The 18,801-nt window shown below is 34.4% G+C and overlaps 1 protein-coding gene across 9 annotated transcripts in view; it reads right to left on the bottom strand.

The window, feature by feature from the left end:
- The window catches only part of PPP4R3B (protein phosphatase 4 regulatory subunit 3B), a 75,829-nt gene that overhangs the window by 29,571 nt on the left and 27,457 nt on the right, over window positions 1-18,801 (bottom strand). For 4 of the 9 annotated variants that reach the window (XM_058429138.1, XM_058429139.1, XM_032178682.2 and 1 more), the window contains exons 6-13: window positions 18,016-18,093; window positions 15,767-15,883; window positions 14,187-14,303; window positions 10,624-10,755; window positions 7,335-7,437; window positions 5,897-5,992; window positions 4,974-5,015; window positions 1,262-1,420 (exon numbers count right to left, since the gene is read on the bottom strand). In XM_058429138.1, coding sequence (XP_058285121.1) covers window positions 1,262-1,420; window positions 4,974-5,015; window positions 5,897-5,992; window positions 7,335-7,437; window positions 10,624-10,755; window positions 14,187-14,303; window positions 15,767-15,883; window positions 18,016-18,093 — 844 coding nt within the window. The remainder of the gene's footprint in view (window positions 1-1,261; window positions 1,421-4,973; window positions 5,016-5,896; window positions 5,993-7,334; window positions 7,438-10,623; window positions 10,756-14,186; window positions 14,304-15,766; window positions 15,884-18,015; window positions 18,094-18,801) is intronic. The other 5 variants (XM_058429140.1, XM_032178684.2, XM_058429142.1 and 2 more) reach the window with 3 other exon arrangements.

Raw genomic sequence — 18,801 nt, 5'->3', positions numbered from 1 at the left:
AAAGACAAAAGACAATGAAGATGGACATTTTCTCCTCAAAACATGATAAATTGTTAATATCTCTAATATACAAAAAGCTCTAAGAAAAAGATAACTGGCAATTCACAACAGATAAAAATGCAAAGTACACTAATATATGAAAAGATGCTGTCAGGGAAAATGCAAATTAGAATAACAATGAGATACCACATTTTTGATTATCAGATTGATAACATTTTAAAATTAGTAACACTGAATGCTGGGAGAATGTCAAAGTGCTTCAATTTTGGGGGAAGTAATCTGGCAGCTATATGGTAAATTAAAACTTAGAGATAAATTAAAAAGTATAAAACAGATAAACATTTTGTCTTACCAGTCCCATTATTGAGAATCTATCCTATAGAAAGAAATAAATCAGTACTTACAAGATTTATGTACTAGACTATTTACCACAGTGAGATGTGGAGTGGCAAAAAAGCAAAAACAATCTTGTAATTTATCCACTGGAGAATGGCAGAAGAATCTGTGGAAGAGCCATACTATAAAATCTTACTCAGCTATCTCCAGGAATAAAATTAGTCTATACAATATTGATTAAGCTAGAGTAGTATTAGGGGGCTGAGAAATGTGTTGGTATGCTACTGTTTTGTAAATATAAAAAACACAAAAAAATCCTCTATACATGTGTGAATATGTTTATTACATAAATTGGTGCAGGTATGGAAAAAAAGAAATAATGCAGACAGTTAACACTGGCTATTTTTAAGTCCATAAAAATAAAGATTAGGGAGATTAACGTTTTCTCTATACATTAAATTAAATGTCTATATTTAAAATATAATTTTTATGGTCAGAATAAAACCACAAAGTACTTTTCATTTGGAGGGAGAATGTTTCTTTCTCTATTTGCAGGTGAAATTATAGAGGTGAAAGTTTATAGTCTGCTAAAAATCAACATTGACGCAAATATCAGGATAATTTATAAAGAGTGACTACTAAATGACAGTTTGATGAAGTAGATGTCAGGACTGGTTCTGTTAGTAAAATGCTGTCAGTGCACATGGTAACATATCACAATAAAAGTTAGGCTCATTAAATCTAAATGTGAGCAATATGTGGGTGGGAAAATCACAACCTAGTCCTCTTGCCCTTTAAATAAGAACAAAAGAATAGGACTTCTCACAATCATCTCATTCATAGAATATGAATAAATAACTTCAAATGGGTAACTTCAGCTTTATCTCTATTAAAAATGTTGCTCCTTAAAACATTTTATACTTACACAAGGCCAGAAAAGTGTGCTTTGAATTCATCAAGACCAAGACTCTTCTTAGCAAGTCCTTGTTCATAATATAGTTTTTTATGTGATATGTGTGATGTTCCACACAAAATGTGAGTAACTCTAAAATTAAGGCAAGTAGCTGTGCTGTTTGATAATTATCTACAAAAGAAAGTAATCTCATGAAAATAAATATTGAATATATCTAAATAAAGAATAAATAAAGCTTACATCCTATATTTTATAACAAAATCTAAACTGTAATTCCTCCATTTTTTTTTTCTTTTTGAGACAAAGTCTCACTCTGTCACCCAGTTTGGAGTGTGGTGGCGTGATCATGGCACATTGCAGCTTCCACCTCCCAGGCTCAACTGATCCTCCCACCTCAGCTGCCAGAGTAGCTGGAACTACAGATGTATGCCACCATGCTAGCTAATTTTTTTTTTTTTTTTTTCAATGTTTTGTAGAGATGGGGCTTCACTATGTTGTCTGGGCTGGCCTCAAACTCCTGGGCTCAAGCGACGCTCCCACCTGAGCTTCCCAAAGTGCTGGGATTACAAGTATAAGCCCCTGCACCTGGCCTATTTCCTCCATTTTCATATCCATTAAAAAGGCTGTAGATTTTTACTTTTTCATTAGGCAGACTCTCCAGAAGCATATTATCAGTTTTACCTACTAGATAACTTAGACTCATATTTGCATAAAATATGAAATACAGAAAGAAAAACAATAAAAATATATGAACATGATAATAATACCTTGATGGCATTGAGGAATTCTTGGTAATGTTTCTGTAATAAATGCTATATTATTAATATTAATAAATCTATAAAAGGGCCCATTGTTAAAAAAATACTTAAAACTTTTTGCCTAAAGTGGCTCAGTGCAAATTTATCAAGAAAAATTATATGCTTTTAGAAAAGACATTTTAAGAAAAGGATATTTTTGGCTGTTTGAATATCAAGTGAAAAATATTATATCAAGATTCTTTTTTTTTTTTTTTTTTTTTTTGATACGGAGTCTTGCTCTGTCGCCCAGGCTGGAGTGCAGTGGTGCGATCTTGGCTCACAGCAAGCTCCATCTCCCGAGTTCATGACATTCTTCTGTCTTAGCCTCCGGAGTAGATGGGACTGCAGGCGCCCGCCACCACGCCCGGCTAATTTTTTTGTATTTTTAGTAAAGATGGGGTTTCACCGTGTTAGCCAGGAGAGTCTCAATCTCCTGACCTCGTGATCTGCCCGCCTCAGCCACCCAAAGTGCTGGGATTACAGGCGTGAGCCACTGCGCCCAGCCTAAGATTCTTAAACATGATTTAATATAATTTCATATACAACTTTTTTTTTTTTTTGGGACGGAGTCTCGCTCTCTAGCCCAGACTGGAGTGCAGTGGCACGATCTCAGCTCACTGCAAGCTCTGCCTCCCGGGTTCACGCCATTCTCCTGCCTCAGCCTCCCGAGTAGCTGGGACTACAGGCGCCTGCCACAATGCCCGGCTAATTTTTTTGTGTGTTTTCAGTAGAGACGGGGTTTCACCGTGTTAGCCAGGATGGTCTCGATCTCCTGACCTCATGATCTGCCCACCTCGGCCTCCCAAAGTGCTGGGATTACAGGAGTCAGCCACCGCGCCCAGCCTATATACAACTTTTAAAATATCAACTCATGATATCCATAGAGAGGGACCTACTGAATAAACTTGTATTTTTTTCTTTCCCTGAGGCTTTGGTTTATACATTTATGAAATGATTTTGAACTGCATCCTGAACATCAAATTTTAATTTATGTCAAGGGCTCACATGGACAATCATGCACCACCCGTATTATAAGTGCTTTAGACAAAGAAATACTTTCTTGTTGTTTGAGACAGGGTATCACTATGTCACCCAGGCTGGAGGGCACTGGTGCAATTTCGGCTCAGTGCAGTCTCAACCTCCCAGACTCAAGTGATCCTGCCACCTCAGCCTCCCTAGTAGCTGGGACCACAGGGATATACCACCATGCCCAGTTTATTTTTTGTAGAGACGAGGTCTCGCTATGTTGCCCAGGCTGGTCTCTAACTCCTGGGCTCAACTGATCCTCCTGCCTCGGCCTCCCAAAATGCTGAGATTACAGGTGTGAGCCACCACGCTTGCCCAGACAAGGAAATATTAAGCTGTAAGGAAATTATAAAATCACAGTCTTACAGAATTTTTTAAAAAATGACATCATCTAGTACAACTATTCTATTTACTTGAGATTATATACATAAATATTTTGGGGAACTACAATGCTATTGGGAATAAATTAGCATTCTAATAACAGAATGACCACCACATATAAATACACAAAATAAAATTCTGATATTTCAAGGATTGTTTCTACTTTAAATGCAAGTAAAGAGTTTCACTTGCTCCAGACCAATTTCTCTAACAGCCAGTACCACAGCCAAAATTTGAACTAGTCCCTCACCATTAAAAGCAATTCCTGGCCAGGTGCAGTGGCTCATGCCTGTAATCCCAGCACTTTGGGAGGCCAAGGTGGGTGGATCACCTGAGGTCAAGAGCTTGAGACCAGTCTGGCCAACATGGTGAAACTCCGTCTCTAATAAAAATATAAAAAAATTAGTTGGGTGTGGTGGTGCACACCTGTAATCTCAGCTACTTGGGAGGCTGAGGCAGGAGATTGTTTGAACCCAGGAAGTGGAGGTTGCAGTGAGCCGAAATCGTGCCACTGCACTCTAGCCTGGGTGACAGAGTGAGACTCTGTCTCAAACAAACAAAAAAAGCAATTCTTCTTTATTTCTCAATTCCCAAATTTTATTACAAAGTATTGTTTAACCTTGACCCTCAATGCTCTATGTGGAAATTAAATTTAAAAAACAAAAACAGGCTGGATGCGGTGGCTCACGCCTATAATCCCAGCACTTTGGGAGGCCTAGGCGGGTGGATCACGAGGTCAGGAGATTGAGACCACCCTGGCTAACACGGTGAAACCCCATCTCTACTAAAAATACAAAAAATTGGGAGGCTGAGGCAGAAGAATCACTTGAACTCAGGAGGCGGAAGTTGCAGTGAGCCGAGATTGTGCCACTGCACTCCAGCCTGGGCGACAGAGCGAGACTCCATTTCAAAAAAAATAAAAAAGAAAAACAATGACCTACAGTGTTAAACAAATGTCTTGTCTTCATCTTTATAATGGGGACAAGAAATTGCTTATATCTCTAAACAGTCCAACCTCTAAACAGCCTCCTTATTTGAAACTGGCTCCCCTTTGAGATTTGATGAGGCTGGCAGAAAAGGCATGGGACAGTAGGTGCACACAGCACATGTCTTTATTAGTATCAAGCCCATACCTAGTATGCCTATTGTAAGTAGAAACAACTGCTTTTAGACTCAGATTCATGAACAATAAACATAAAGTGGTCATGAAAATTAGTTGCAAAGTAATTGGTCTTAGTTTACTACATTTCAAAAATAAGAAATAAATCCTCAACTTTCAGACAATGCCTTCTCATAACAACAGAAAACAAGCTACAAATTTTCAGGGAAAAAACAACAGAATTCCAACTCATTTTCTATTTTTAATATTGGAGATAGTGGAATTACAAAAGTAAATTTGTTCTTAGATTTTGTTTTTATGCCAAAATATGCTTTTCTTAGCCTTATATAAGTGCATTACACTTAGAGTAGAAAAAAGTTTATAATTTGCATGTATTCATAAAGTATGAATTTATACTTACCGGGACAAATTGTGTTGTTTTTGTTTGATCCAACTATATTATCTAATAAAAAAATTAAAAATTAAAATACTTCAGTAATAATATCCCACATTTCCCTAGTACTTTATAATATACAATGCATATCTTCAATCATAATCTCCTTTTACCCTCAAAATAACCATTAAGACTTGGTTGCTTCAGCAAAATTATAACTATATCTGCAATCTTTTACAAAAGTGGATGTAGATGTGGAATTATTAAAAGACAACATAGCATAAATATTCTGATAAAAAGTAAGATTACAACCAGAGATAAAATTGACATATCTTCTTTTACCTTCTCCTATTCATCATTCAACAATTAGGATATTTCTCTTCATCTCATTTTTGTTTTATTATTTTTAATTTTTTAAAATAACATTTGCATTTGATCATCCATTATACATTTCATTTTTAAAAACAGAAAATGCAGGAATTTTTAAAACTCCAGAATAATGAACGTGTTTATGCTTTAAATTAAAAAAAAAACAAAACTAAATTAAGTAGGCCATTATAAATAAGTTCCAATTTCTAGGAATACATTCTAGAGCACATCAAGGCACATGTGCACAGGGAAACACAAGAATGTAACTGGAGCATTATTTGTAATAGCAAAAAGCTAGAAACAAATGCACATTAGAGGCAGAATGGCTCAATTACAGCATACTCGTACGAGGATTATGTAGGAGTTAAAAATAAGAACTCTATTTCAATATGAATTAGATCAATATGAACAGGTATCAATACGAATAGATCTCAAAAATAACACTGGATAAAAAATATGCAGAATATGTATGACAGACATTAAATTTATAGCAACTTTGAAAATATGAAAAATAATACCGTATATACACATCATAACAACATAAGTAAATATAGGAGTAATAAACTCCAAATTCAGCATACCTTGAGAGATGGAGGAAGAGGGGGTAGAATAGGAATGGGAATGTGAAGGGGTACATATGAAACTCCAACTATATCTGTAATGTTTTAAAAAAAAATCTGAAAAAAAATATGGCAAGTTAGTTTTGATAAAGCCAACAGGGAGTATATGAGTGTCTGTTATATTATTATCTATATATTTCTGTAAGCTGGAAGTGTTTTATTAAAATGAACATAAAAACTGCATCATTTTCATTTATATAAATGGAACCATTCTGCAAGAAAACCCTCTGTGATGTGCTTTTGTACCCATTCACCTTGATATTTTGGGGAATTATTCAGTTGATACATCAAAATTCAATTATTTTAACTGCTATATAGTATTCCATTATATGAAAAAATCATATTTTATTCATTTTCCTACCACAAACAATGCAGCAACATTCTTGTACCTGTCATGCATATGCACAAACATTCCCTAGAGTATATACTCAGAAATGGAACTGATAGTATTACATAGGGTGTGCTCATGTTTCAACTTTATTAGTTTCATAAACATTCTCCTAACTTCCTTTTAAGTGACTCTTCAGGTTAACAAATATTCTCAGATAGTGGCTAATGTTCTATTATGCCCCACATATTTCTGATTTCACTAATTAAGTTGTATGCTTTTCAAAGTCCTTTGCTTATGTTGGTATGTATTATGGTCATATGGTAACATATGAGATTGATGAAATCTCAGAGAACTGTAATATCTATGGCTAAGTTGAATATAGTAGAACTCAATTTAAAAATTGCCCCAAATTAGATACATGCAACTATAATTACCTAGAGGGATATACTAAAACCATAGGATTCTGCACTCAGACTCCTTCAAAAATATTTTTAGATTTTCACTCCATTTTAACAAACTGAAAACAGAAATTGCAGCTGATGAATTACAGGTGCCGATTATATAAGAAAGAGAATATAGAAATGCAATTTTAAAAATACTAATGAAAAAGGCTTGCCCCTATATATTAGCATATATTGGCATATGAATGTGCATTTGGAGGCTAAGTTAAAATATTTATACTATTTGCTCCTACTCATTCTAGATATCAACTCTCACAAATTTGGCAACAATGCTTTCTTTTGATGAGTGCCTACATGTCAATTCCTTGGTGTGTAATACTGTTTGCCACATTTTCTTTTTTTTTCTGCCAGTGGTCTACACATTCAGATAAACTTCTGTAGTAACAAACTATAGAAATGGCCCCTGAAAGAACAGTCTTGCCACATTTTATCATTCACTTCCATAACCCTAAGAAACAAGAAAATCATAATTTTATATTGCAGTTTAGGTTTTTCAGTCGTCATCTCCCTGTCACATAAAGTCTCAAGTAAATTGCCTGTTAGTTTAATATTTATCTCATCCTTCTTTAAAAACAGAAATCACAGCAGATAAATAAAGAGACCCTACCCTTTTCACATTTGTCTTCTGAAGTATTGGTCAAAAGTGGTGCTGTGAGAACATGCATACAATGGTTGTAGAAAAAATTTAGAAATTCACTTTTTTCAGTTTTCTGAAACATAGAATTTTTTAAACAATACTGTTACTTTTGTAAATAAAAACATCTTCAAGATTAGCAGTATATACCTTTTCCAGAACCAAAACAAAACAAAAAGAATTAGCAGTACAGATCATATATAAGCAGATACTTTAAGATACTGTGAAAAAAATCAAATACTTGGTTATACATGATGAAAGAACCAAAAACTAACTATATTCACTTTAATCTTATTTCTGTGGAACTGAAAATTAAGTCTACTTCACATTATATACTAAGTAAAAATGAAGGCAAGATAAAGATCAGATAGCATCACAAAATGTTTTTCTGAGGAAAATTATTCAAAATAATTTTTTAAAAGATGTCTGTGATACGAATATGAAATGCAGTGAAGAATCAATCTATTATAAAATATATATAATAACAACATATTACTAACAATTTATTACACTTGCAAACTGCTAAGAGAGTAGATTTTAAGTGTTCTCAATACAAATAAATACTTGAGGTAAAACAGACACAAAATAAACAACATGTAAGTCAGAAGAGCATGCACCATAATCACTATTGATCCCATTTATTTCTCTGTCTTTGTAGTGTATTGAGTTTTTCCCAAGAAAGTAACAAAGAAAGAAAATTCTCTCAACATTAAAAACAACATTCAAATGTGGGGAAAAGGCACATTTGAATCTGTTTTGGAAGAATAAAAATGTTCAGAAAGAAAAAGAACCAATTAAGCCCATGTGATAGCAACTTAACTACCTAAAATTTGGAACCCCAGATTTCACCAACTCTATCTAAATTTTAAAAACCACTGAATTACTTTATCAAGCCACTAGATGAAAAGACAAAATTTAAGTCAACCTTTAACATTTTAATATTTTATCATTTGAAAATTTGGAAAATAATGTCTATGGATTTTGCCACTATTTTTTACACAATTGGGTATACAAACTTGTAATGATTTAAAAACAATGTACATATTCTCTAAATATGAAGGAAATTTTATAAAGAAAAATATCCCTCCATATTGAGAGAATGACTATTAATATTCTGGAGTATCTAATCCTTAAGTATTAAGGACTTAATCCTTAAATCTTTTTAAATGTCTTATGTAATTAAGATCATTCAGTATATTTAAATTTTTCCTTTTTTATGATGACAAAATCACGCAACATAAAACTTGCTATTTAAAAATTTATTAGCCAGGCATGGTGGCTCACACCTGTAATCCCAGCACTTTGGGAGGCTGAGGCGGGTAGATCACCTGAGGTCAGGGGTTCAAGACCAGCCTGACCAACATGGTGAAACCCCATCTCTACTAAAAATACAAAAATTAGCCAGGTGTGGTGGCGAGCATCTGTAGTCCCAGATACTCGGGAGGCTAAGGCAGGAGAATCACTTGAACCCGAGAGGCAGAGGTTGCAGTGAGCTGGGATCATACCACTGCACTCCAGCCTGGCAACAGAGCGAGACTCTGTCTCAAAAAAATAATAATAATTTTATCATTTTTAAGTGTACAGTTTAGTAGTGTTAAGTATATTCACATAGTTGTGTATTAAATTTTAAGAAATTTGGCGATGCGAGCTCTTTTTTCGTTCCACACGAACTTTAAAGTATAGATCAATAGAACAGAACAGAGCCCTCAGAAATGATGCCACATATCTACAACTATCTGATCTTTGACAAACCTGACAAAAACAAGAAATGGGGAAAGGATTCCCTATTTAATAAATGGTGCTGGGAAAACTGGCTAGCCATATGTAGAAAGCTGAAACTGGATCCCTTCCTTACACCTTATACAAAAATTAATTCAAGATGGATTAAAGACTTAAATGTTAGACCTAAAACCATTAAAATCCTACAAGAAAACCTAGGCAATACCATTCAGGACATAGGCGTGGGCAAGGACTTCATGTCTAAAACACCAAAAGCAATGGCAACAAAAGCCAAAATTGACAAATGGGATCTCATTAAACTAAAGAGCTTCTGCACAGCAAAAGAAACTACCATCAGAGTGAACAGGCAACCTACAGAATGGGAGAAAATTTTTGCAACCTACTCATCTGATGAAGGGCTAATATCCAGAATCCACAATGAACTCAAACAAATTTACAAGAAAAAAACAACAACCCCATCAAAAAGTGGGCAAAAGACATGAACAGACACTTCTCAAAAGAAGACATTTATGCAGCCAAAAAACACATGAAAAAATGCTCATCATCACTGGCCATCAGAGAAATGCAAATCAAAACCACAGTGAGATACCATCTCACACCAGTTAGAATGGCCATCATTCAAAAGTCAGGAAACAACAGGTGCTGGAGAGGATGTGGAGAATAGGAACACTTTTACACTGTTGGTGGGACTGTAAACTAGTTCAACCATTGTGGAAGTCAGTGTGGCGATTCCTCAGCAATCTAGAACTAGAAATACCATTTGACCCAGCCATCCCATTACTGGGTATATACCCAAAGGACTATAAATCATGCTGCTATAAAGACACATGCACACGTATGTTTATTGTGGCACTATTCACAATAGCAAAGAGTTGGAACCAACCCAAATGTCCAACAATGACAGACTGGATTAAGAAAATGTGGCACATATACACCATGGAATACTATGCAGCCATAAAACATGATGAGTTCATGTCCTTTGTAGGGACATGGATGAAACTGGAAAACATCATTCTCAGTAAACTATCGCAAGGACAAAAAACCAAACACCGCGTGTTCTCACTCATAGGTGGGAATTGAACAATGAGAACTCATGGACACAGGAAGGGGAACATCACACTCCGGGGACTGTTGTGGGGTGGGGGTAGGGGGGAGGGACAGCATTAGGAGATATACCTAATGCTAAATGACGAGTTAATGGGTGCAGCAAAACAACATGGCACATGGATACATATGTAACAAACCTGCACATTGTGCACATGTACCCTAAAACCTAAAGTATAATAAAATAAGAAATTAACACACAGAGGCCAAGGGCCATAAATGGAATTCCTAACATTTTACTAAGATTTTGATGGATTACAATTTTGTATTTTACCACAAATGAATTGCTATAAGAATACCACTGCTACTTAAATACCAACTGGACAAATACTTAAAATACTTGTTTCTCAAAATTTTATTACAAAGCCACCTAAAACTGACTAGGCCAAAACATTTTTATCTCAGAGTAATTTCTTACATTAGTTGTAGCCAGCATGTTCTCCGGATCAATTAGAGTACGAAGAAGTCCCATTAACTGAACAGCGCCTCCTAGCTCAGGATCAGTATCACAGATCATTTGTTCAATTACGACATTAATAAGAAGAATATCCTGGTGGCAAAACAAAACAAAACAAAACAAAACAAAACAAAACAAAACAAAACAAGTTTCCATTAGACCTGGTTTAGATCTAAGACAAAAACACCAACTGAAAGAGCAAAGTGAGAATTATATAGAGAAAAAACGAAGAATGGAATAGCTTATTTAAACTTTTATTCCTAATGCTTTTGAAAGTTCTATAAAATACTACACACTAGAGTGAAAAAAAATCCCACTCCGAGAGAAAAAAAAAAAAAGAAGAAGGAAAAAAGCCCACAAAAGCAGAGCATGCTGCAACTTACAGGAAGTGGAAAACAAAATTCTTTAGCAGTAATTCTTGTTCAGTAGAGGTTCTAACAGAATCTCATTTTGGGTTTCAGACTCAGGCATAAATTTAGAGGTTGACTAAACAAGCAAGATCACATGACCCTAAGACATAAATTATCTCAGCCTCTAACTAGTAAATCTTTCCTGACAAAAAAAAGAAAAAATGACTAAAAATAACCCAGTACACAACTCTTCATGCAAGTGAACACTGTGTTATATAACAATCTAATATCAAATAGATTTGTTACATTAGTAACATGTTCGTTCTCTTGCCCAGGCTGGAGTGCACTGGGGCAATCTGGGCTCACTGCCACCTCATTACAAACAAGTCTCCTGCCTCAGCCTCTTTAGTAGCTGGGATTAAAGGCGTGAGCCACCATGCCTGACTAATTTTTGTATTTTTAGTAGAGACTGTCCTGATTCTAAGCTGGCATCTCTATTTTCTGATTGGGAAATATAAAGAAAATCAGATGTTCAAATTTGTTTCATTGATTCTAAAACAGATTTCTTAAAAATTTTCACCTCTTAAAATTAAGATACATTTTGTAATTGATGGCATTTGACAGTCACTATCAGCCAAGTGGTAATCATGACAAAATTACATACAAATCTTCTACTGACCTGTCTGGTAAGATCAAGGAAATATTAGCATCTGCGTATCTTAGGTTTGATGGATACAGTAAATAAGAGGAGAGCATAAATCTTTAAAATATAAGGATTCTTTTAAAATAACACAAATGTTATCATATCTAAAAAATTAACATAAGATTTTATTCTTCAATGAGAAAACACCTAACAAAATAAGTAATTCAGTAATAACTGTATTACTTATCCAGTCAGGTTCTGTAAGTTTTACTGAATGTTTCAAAGGCCATTAATATAAAAATATGTGCAATCTGTGGCATAAAAAGACGGTATTATTGCTAAATTTACCCTTTCTGCTTGGAAAGAAACAATGACTATAGTAAAAAATGTTAATATTTCCTTTCATCTTAATACATATTTAAATATTGTAATCCATGTTGCCATAACCAAATCTGCTCCATAATACTTTGCCAAAAGGAAATGTTTGAATGCTGAGCATTTATTTTAAAAGGGCACTAAAATATCAACTGCCACTGAATATACTGATAAGTTATTTTCTGTTTCCTTCCTAAAGGTAACCACCAGCCCAGTATAAAATTCAGCATGTAGAAGACTTAATTTGGATTTTTTTTGTAATTAATTTATCTTCTCTTGTGGACTAAATTATTTTGAGGCAACACAGTTTTAAAAATGTAAAATTGTTAGCTCTCAGAAAATTCAGGAAAATGAAACCCCTTGAAGGTTGTTATAAGAAAAAAAACCCTGAGAAAGGAACTTTTCATAGTGAAAAAATCAATCACTGCTTTTCTAAGTCTTATGCATCAATTAAACAAGAAATATTTCTAATTAAAACAGGAATCAAAGCTTGAAGAGTTAAGAATTCTGAAAGTTAACAGTTTACTAAGATCATGGTCTGAGATTGATTCATGGTCATTTTATGATAAATGCCTTCAATCACACACATCACTGAAGATGGAGCAATGGGAGTGTTAATTTCAAAGTTATCTTTTGTAAAGGGTGGCATTAAGATAAACCAATGAGATTATAAAATGATTAATAAAGTAGGCATTTCTCTTTAAAGTCAGAATTAGCATCATTTGATTTTTACAACATAGAGAGAGAACATAAAATATTACTTCTCTATTGACTACACTGCAGCATTAGCCCAAGTTGATTCTAAAATAAAATCACTTTAAAAAACATTGAAAATAACAAACATAGAAAGTATAAATCTAAGGACACATTACAAGATTAAATGCAAAACACATAAAACAACTATAATTTAATTCAATTCAATGATAACTCATGCAAGCATCAAATTAAAATTGAGAATCAAAAACTTTCCTTAACAAGTGGATCGCACATGGTGGCTCATGCCTGTAATCCCAGCACTTTAGGAGGCCGAGATGGGTGGATCACCTGAGGTCAGGAGTTTGAGATCACCCTGAACAACATGGTGAAACCTTGTCTGTACCAAAAATACACAATTAGCCAGGCGTGGTGGCGCACAGAGGTTACAATGAGCCGAGAATGCGCCATTGCACTCCAGCCTGGGCAACGAGAGTGAACCTCTGTCTCAAAAAAAACAAAAAACAAAAACAAAAGGAAGACAATTATAATTATCTCCTACTTAAAACTAAGGCATTTTTAATATTAAAAAAAGAGTATTTTAAATTATAGCTCTCTGTTCATTTTGTCCTTAAAACAGCTTAAGGGGAAAATTTAAATATATCAGTAGTGGGAAAACACAATATTGGTCTCATTATTAAACTTTCTTTTTTTAATGTTTTTTATTTCCATAGGTGGTTGGGGAACATAGGTGGTGTTTGGTTACATGAGTAAGTACTTTGGTGGCGATTTGTGAGATTTTGGGGCACCCATCACCCAAGCAGTATACACTGCATGCTATTTGTAGTTTTTTAATCCTTCACCCCCTTCCCACCCTTTCCCTGAGTCCCCAAAGTCCACTGTGTCATTCTTATGCCTTTGCATCCTCATAGCTTAGCTCTCACTTATGAGTTGGGAACATATGATGTTTGGTTTTCTATTCCTGAGTTACTGCACTTAGAAAAATAGTCTCCAATCTCATCCAGTCATTATTAAACTTTCATTCCTACTTAAAACATATTTTTTGAACAAATAAAAGCAACTTTTTAGTCATCCTAGGAAAGTACCTGACCTGTAGGTCTCCTAAGGCTTGAAATCACATTTCATTAACACTTGAAATTTAAGACCAATATTTACAAATCTGATTCTATTATAATCTATTTATCTCAATATTGGTTTGAATATCTGAGTTTTTTTTTTTAACAATAAACAAAACCAGTTGCCACATATTCTAATTTGGCCAAAGTCACAACGAGTCAGAAATCTATTACATATTCTAATTTGGCCAAAGTCACAACGAGTCAGAAATCTATTATTTTGCCCCCAAGAAAGATTAAGATTATGTTATGTTTTTTCTCTCAATAGTTTGCAAACACTACTTACTCTACAGGTAATTGACATAGAACCACGGCATTATTACTTACGTCATCACTCTGCTGAGCTTCTTGCATTACAAACTCTCGGACCATAGATGGGCTAAATTCTACTAGATAAGAAAATATATCTGTAGCAGCTGATCTGACTTGCAAATCATCCATGCCCTGATAAAAGGAAAACTAGGTTACTTAGAGACTGTTAACAAAAGTTATTCTCACATTTCTTTTTTCTTTTCCAAATCCATACAGTAGCTCTCAACTTTTTGGATTAAGATGTTTTACTGCAATCAATGTGTATAACCTCACCAGTATGTTCTTCCTTTCTTTTTACAAATATTAAAACTTTTAGGCAATTCAACGATTAGTTTCTGCTGATTTTTACGCTGCAAATAAATATTCAGAGAACTTAAATATAAGAATTGGCACAGGATTATAAGGCAATGCTTTACAAATGCTGTAAAAAAATAGGAAGGGGATTTATTTAAATATATGTAAAAGTTTGAATAACGTCTCCTAGTTAAGACTTCAGAGTCTTCCAGAATCTGCCTTTTGTCCTGAATTTGCCAGGGTTACCCCTTAGTAACTGTTTCTATTTTCTGTGACTCACCTAATAGAGCATGCTTTTGAAAACTCTTTTTGGGCATTTCTACCCTTTTCTGCAACTTAGTTTTCTAAGGTAGTAATCCTAAATACTTTTCCCCTCCAACACATGAAGAGTACATGACTTATAAGTTACAAAATCTTGAGGTGATTCTGAAAACACTCCCCAGCCCAGCAGTTCTCAAAGTGTGGTCCAGGTAATCCTGGTGAGAGGGGTCTAACATCCTTTTCAGGAAGTATACAAGATTAAGACTATTTCATAATAATAAATAATACTGAGCCTTTGTCATTTTCACTCTCATTCAATCACAAGTACAGTGGGGTTTTCCAGAGGCTGTGTGACATATGATATCATCACAAATTAAATGTAGAAGCTGCTTTGTGAATCTAGACACCTTCTATAAAGCAAGGTATTAGAGGGATTAGCATTAAAAAAAAAGTAAAAAATGGTACTCTTTTCACTAAATTTTTTGTTTTGAAAAAATTATTTTTCATAAAAGTTATATTGATTTCAATCTCAAGAAAATGTGGTGAAAAAAGTTCTATTATTTATGTTAACATATAATGGGTTATCATTTTTAAATGAATGCTTTAAAATTGTTTTAATTTTCCATAAAGTAAATACCAATGGTTAAAACTCATATAAACAAAACTCTAAGAACCATGCCCTAACCCTGTGCTGCAGCATGAATCCCCTTGTTTCAGTCTGTCCTCATTCCACTCACTGATCTAAAAACAAAAGATATTTTACTGGCTTCTATGAAACACACTTAATATTGTTACAGAAAAGATAACAGTCTTGCAAAAATGTGGGTTTTTTTTATTCACTTGAAAGCATACTATATGCAAGTGATTACATACTGATATTAAAAATTAAATAAAAATCTGAAACTGAAGATATTCTTGTAGTAATTCAATATAAGATAGCTAAACTATAGAATTGAATATACATTATTATATACTTTCCCATCCATAAGTGTATTACAAATTTACAATTTCAAAAACATGAAAAGAAACGGCATAATTACCATTACAATTTCAAGAGCAGGAAGAATTCCCAATTTTGCCAATGTTTTGAAAAATGCATCCCTGTTTTGAGGTTGTAATGTCTGAGAAAATGCACAAAATTCCTTGAAAAAATTAACCTGTAATGTTAGAAATTTTAGTAAGACATTGATAAACATAAACTTGGGGCACACTATAGTAAATCATCTACCGTGGTGTGGTATTCACTTCTGAAGGATCTCATCTTTTCGGAGTACCCTGGCTCCTCAAAACTACATTAAAAACAAATTAAAAACTAGCACCCCATTAAAAGTAAACCTTGCATTACTGGGTGCTATTAAGCAAAAAGAGAAATCCACCAATAAAAGGTAAATGTAAGCTGGCTTTCTGAAAGATGCATCATAAGCTGCTTTTTTCCTTTTTTTCCCAGTGAATGGAGGTGTTTAACAACACATCTTTGTAAGTGAACCTTTGAAATATGTTATTACAACATTTTTCTTACTCCATTGGGACCTTATAGGTCAACAGAGATATTTGGCGATAAAAGGCAAATGAAAGCATGCATACTTTGTTTACGATGCTGGATTTGCCTATTGGTCTATTAGTATGCAAAAATAAAAGATACACTTTTAATGGGGTGCTAGTTTTTAATATGTTTTTAAATGTAGGTTTTAAGGTGCCAGGACACTCTGAAATGATGACATCTGGCGGGGCATAGTGGCTTACGCCTGTAATCCCAACACTTTGGGAGGCTGAGGCAGGCGGATCACTTGAGTCCAGGGATTTGAGACAAGCCTGACCAACAGGGTGAAACCCTGTCTCTACTAAAAATACAAAAATTAGCTGGGCATGGTGGCACACGCCTGTAATCACAGCTACTCAGGAGGCTGAGGCACGAGAATCACTTGAACACAGGAGGCGGAGGTTGCATTGAGTTGAAATCATGCCACTGCACTCCAGTCTGGGCAACAGAGCAAGACTCTTTCGAAAAGAAAAAATAAAAAAAGATGACATCTTTCAGAAGGCTAACACTGACCAATTAACTCTTTAAAGACATTCAGTGCAAAAATGCCAGGTAATAAATTTGTTTTGAATTATGAACACATATTTTCACAGAAACCATCCTATAACTCAACTCTAGCTGGGTCCCCAGTAATCTCTCAAAAACCTAATACTGGTTTAAGGACTGAAATGTACATCAAAACTTCTCTAGTCTAAAACACCAATATTACAATTGAGAAAGCGAAGTAGGCTACTAATAAGTAACTACACCAAAGATGACTTAGAGGTTTTAAATCAGCCATCTTTCATTATTTTGTGAAATCCAAAATAAATAAATAAAAATCTGAAACCAAAGATATTCTTGTAGTAATTCAATATCAGATAGCTAAATTATAGAATTGAATATGCATTACTATAATATATACTTTCCCTTCTCATCACATTATGTTTGAAAAAAATGTCAAACATCTGGCAAACGGCAATTACAATCACCATTCTCTTCCTCAAAATGGCTTATATCTCAAAGAAAATGCCTATCATAAAAAATAAAAAATTTCCAAAGAACCAAATTATTTATATCATTTATTCAGGAATCATTTTCCTTATCTCCTGTTTAAAAAGAAAAGCATCGTGGTTGGGCGCAGTGGCTCACACCTGTAATCCCAGCACTTTAGGAGGCCGAGGTGGGGGGATCACCTCAGGTTGGGAGTTCGAGACCAGCCTGACCAACATGGAGAAATCCTGTCTCTACTAAAAATACAAAATTAGCCGGGTGTGGTGGCGCATGCCTGTAATCCTAGCTACTCGGGAGGCTGAGGCAGGAGAATCCCTTGAACCTGGGAGGCAGAGGTTGCGGTGAGCCGAGATCGCACCACTGCACTCCAGCCTGGGCAGCAAGAGCGAAACTGTCTCAAAAAAAAAAAAAAAGAAAAGCATCGCTATAATGTGAATGTCTGCAACCACAAAAATGTATGAATTTTGTAGTTCTGTTCTAACATAAGGCACTTATCTGATTTGGGATTTATAAGGCATACAATGGTGGGGGGGTGATACATCAGAACATCCTAAGAATTTTCTAAAATATAGAAATTCTAGAAACAAACAAATTTTAGAAACTGAATAATCATTTCATGGTTCAATTTAAATACATGCTTTTCATCTCTTACTAATCTAATTACAAAAAATTGTCTCAAGTTAGCAAATTCAAGATTAAAAGCTGTGCATGCCAAAAGAATAAGTGCTCTTTAAGAGTTTGAATTTCATAACTTACCAATTCACGCCGTTTATCATCATCTGTAGCCTCATCTGTTAACTGCGCAAAAACTTCAGACAAAAACTTCTCATCTTCCTGCATGAGAAAAATAATTACTATGAAATTAACAAAAGGATAACGTTATACTCATTTATATGATTTACACAAATTATAAAAAATAGCTGACAAGTAGCATTTTCATCATGAAACCTAATATTCTGGGGTGTATTTGTGTGTTACAATTTTCTAAAATTTGATTACACCATTCAATTCTTGTTATAAATACATCAATATCTAGTTTAACTAAAAACCTCAAATACAAATAACTCTTTGGAAAACAAAAATGTTTGTTCCAGAGGTGTCACGTGAAAACTCACTTAACTTAGTTTCTCTAGCCGCCTTTCAGGGTCTACTTACTCTTAATTTAAACATAATTCAAACAAGTCTAAGGATCTTATTGTCAGTCCAAAACAGATTAGAAAACCAAGAAGAATTATAAGACAAGGAACAAGGAAAACAGTAAAGGAGGCTGAATTCCGGCAGTAGATAAAATTACAAAGCTATTTAAAATACAAGAACTCATAAAATACATTAACCTACAACCAACTGGTGGAGAGTTTTACACGTTCTTGTGGTTCCCAAGCATATAACTAAATGACAAAACACTACAATAAGTGCTTCTCATACTAATGACTCTGAGGTATTAAAAAGAAAGACAAATGCTAATTTCTCCAGGCATTGTTTAAAAGGACAAACAGAAAAATATAGTCAAGCGGCCGGGAGCAATGGCTCACGCCTGTAATC

This window comes from Hylobates moloch, unplaced genomic scaffold (genome assembly GCF_009828535.3).
Source record: "Hylobates moloch isolate HMO894 unplaced genomic scaffold, HMol_V3 SCAFFOLD_15, whole genome shotgun sequence".
NCBI classification, from domain to species: Eukaryota; Metazoa; Chordata; class Mammalia; order Primates; family Hylobatidae; genus Hylobates; species Hylobates moloch.
Note: the sequence above shows the minus strand (reverse complement) of the source record. Positions and strands in the feature narration are given on the sequence as shown.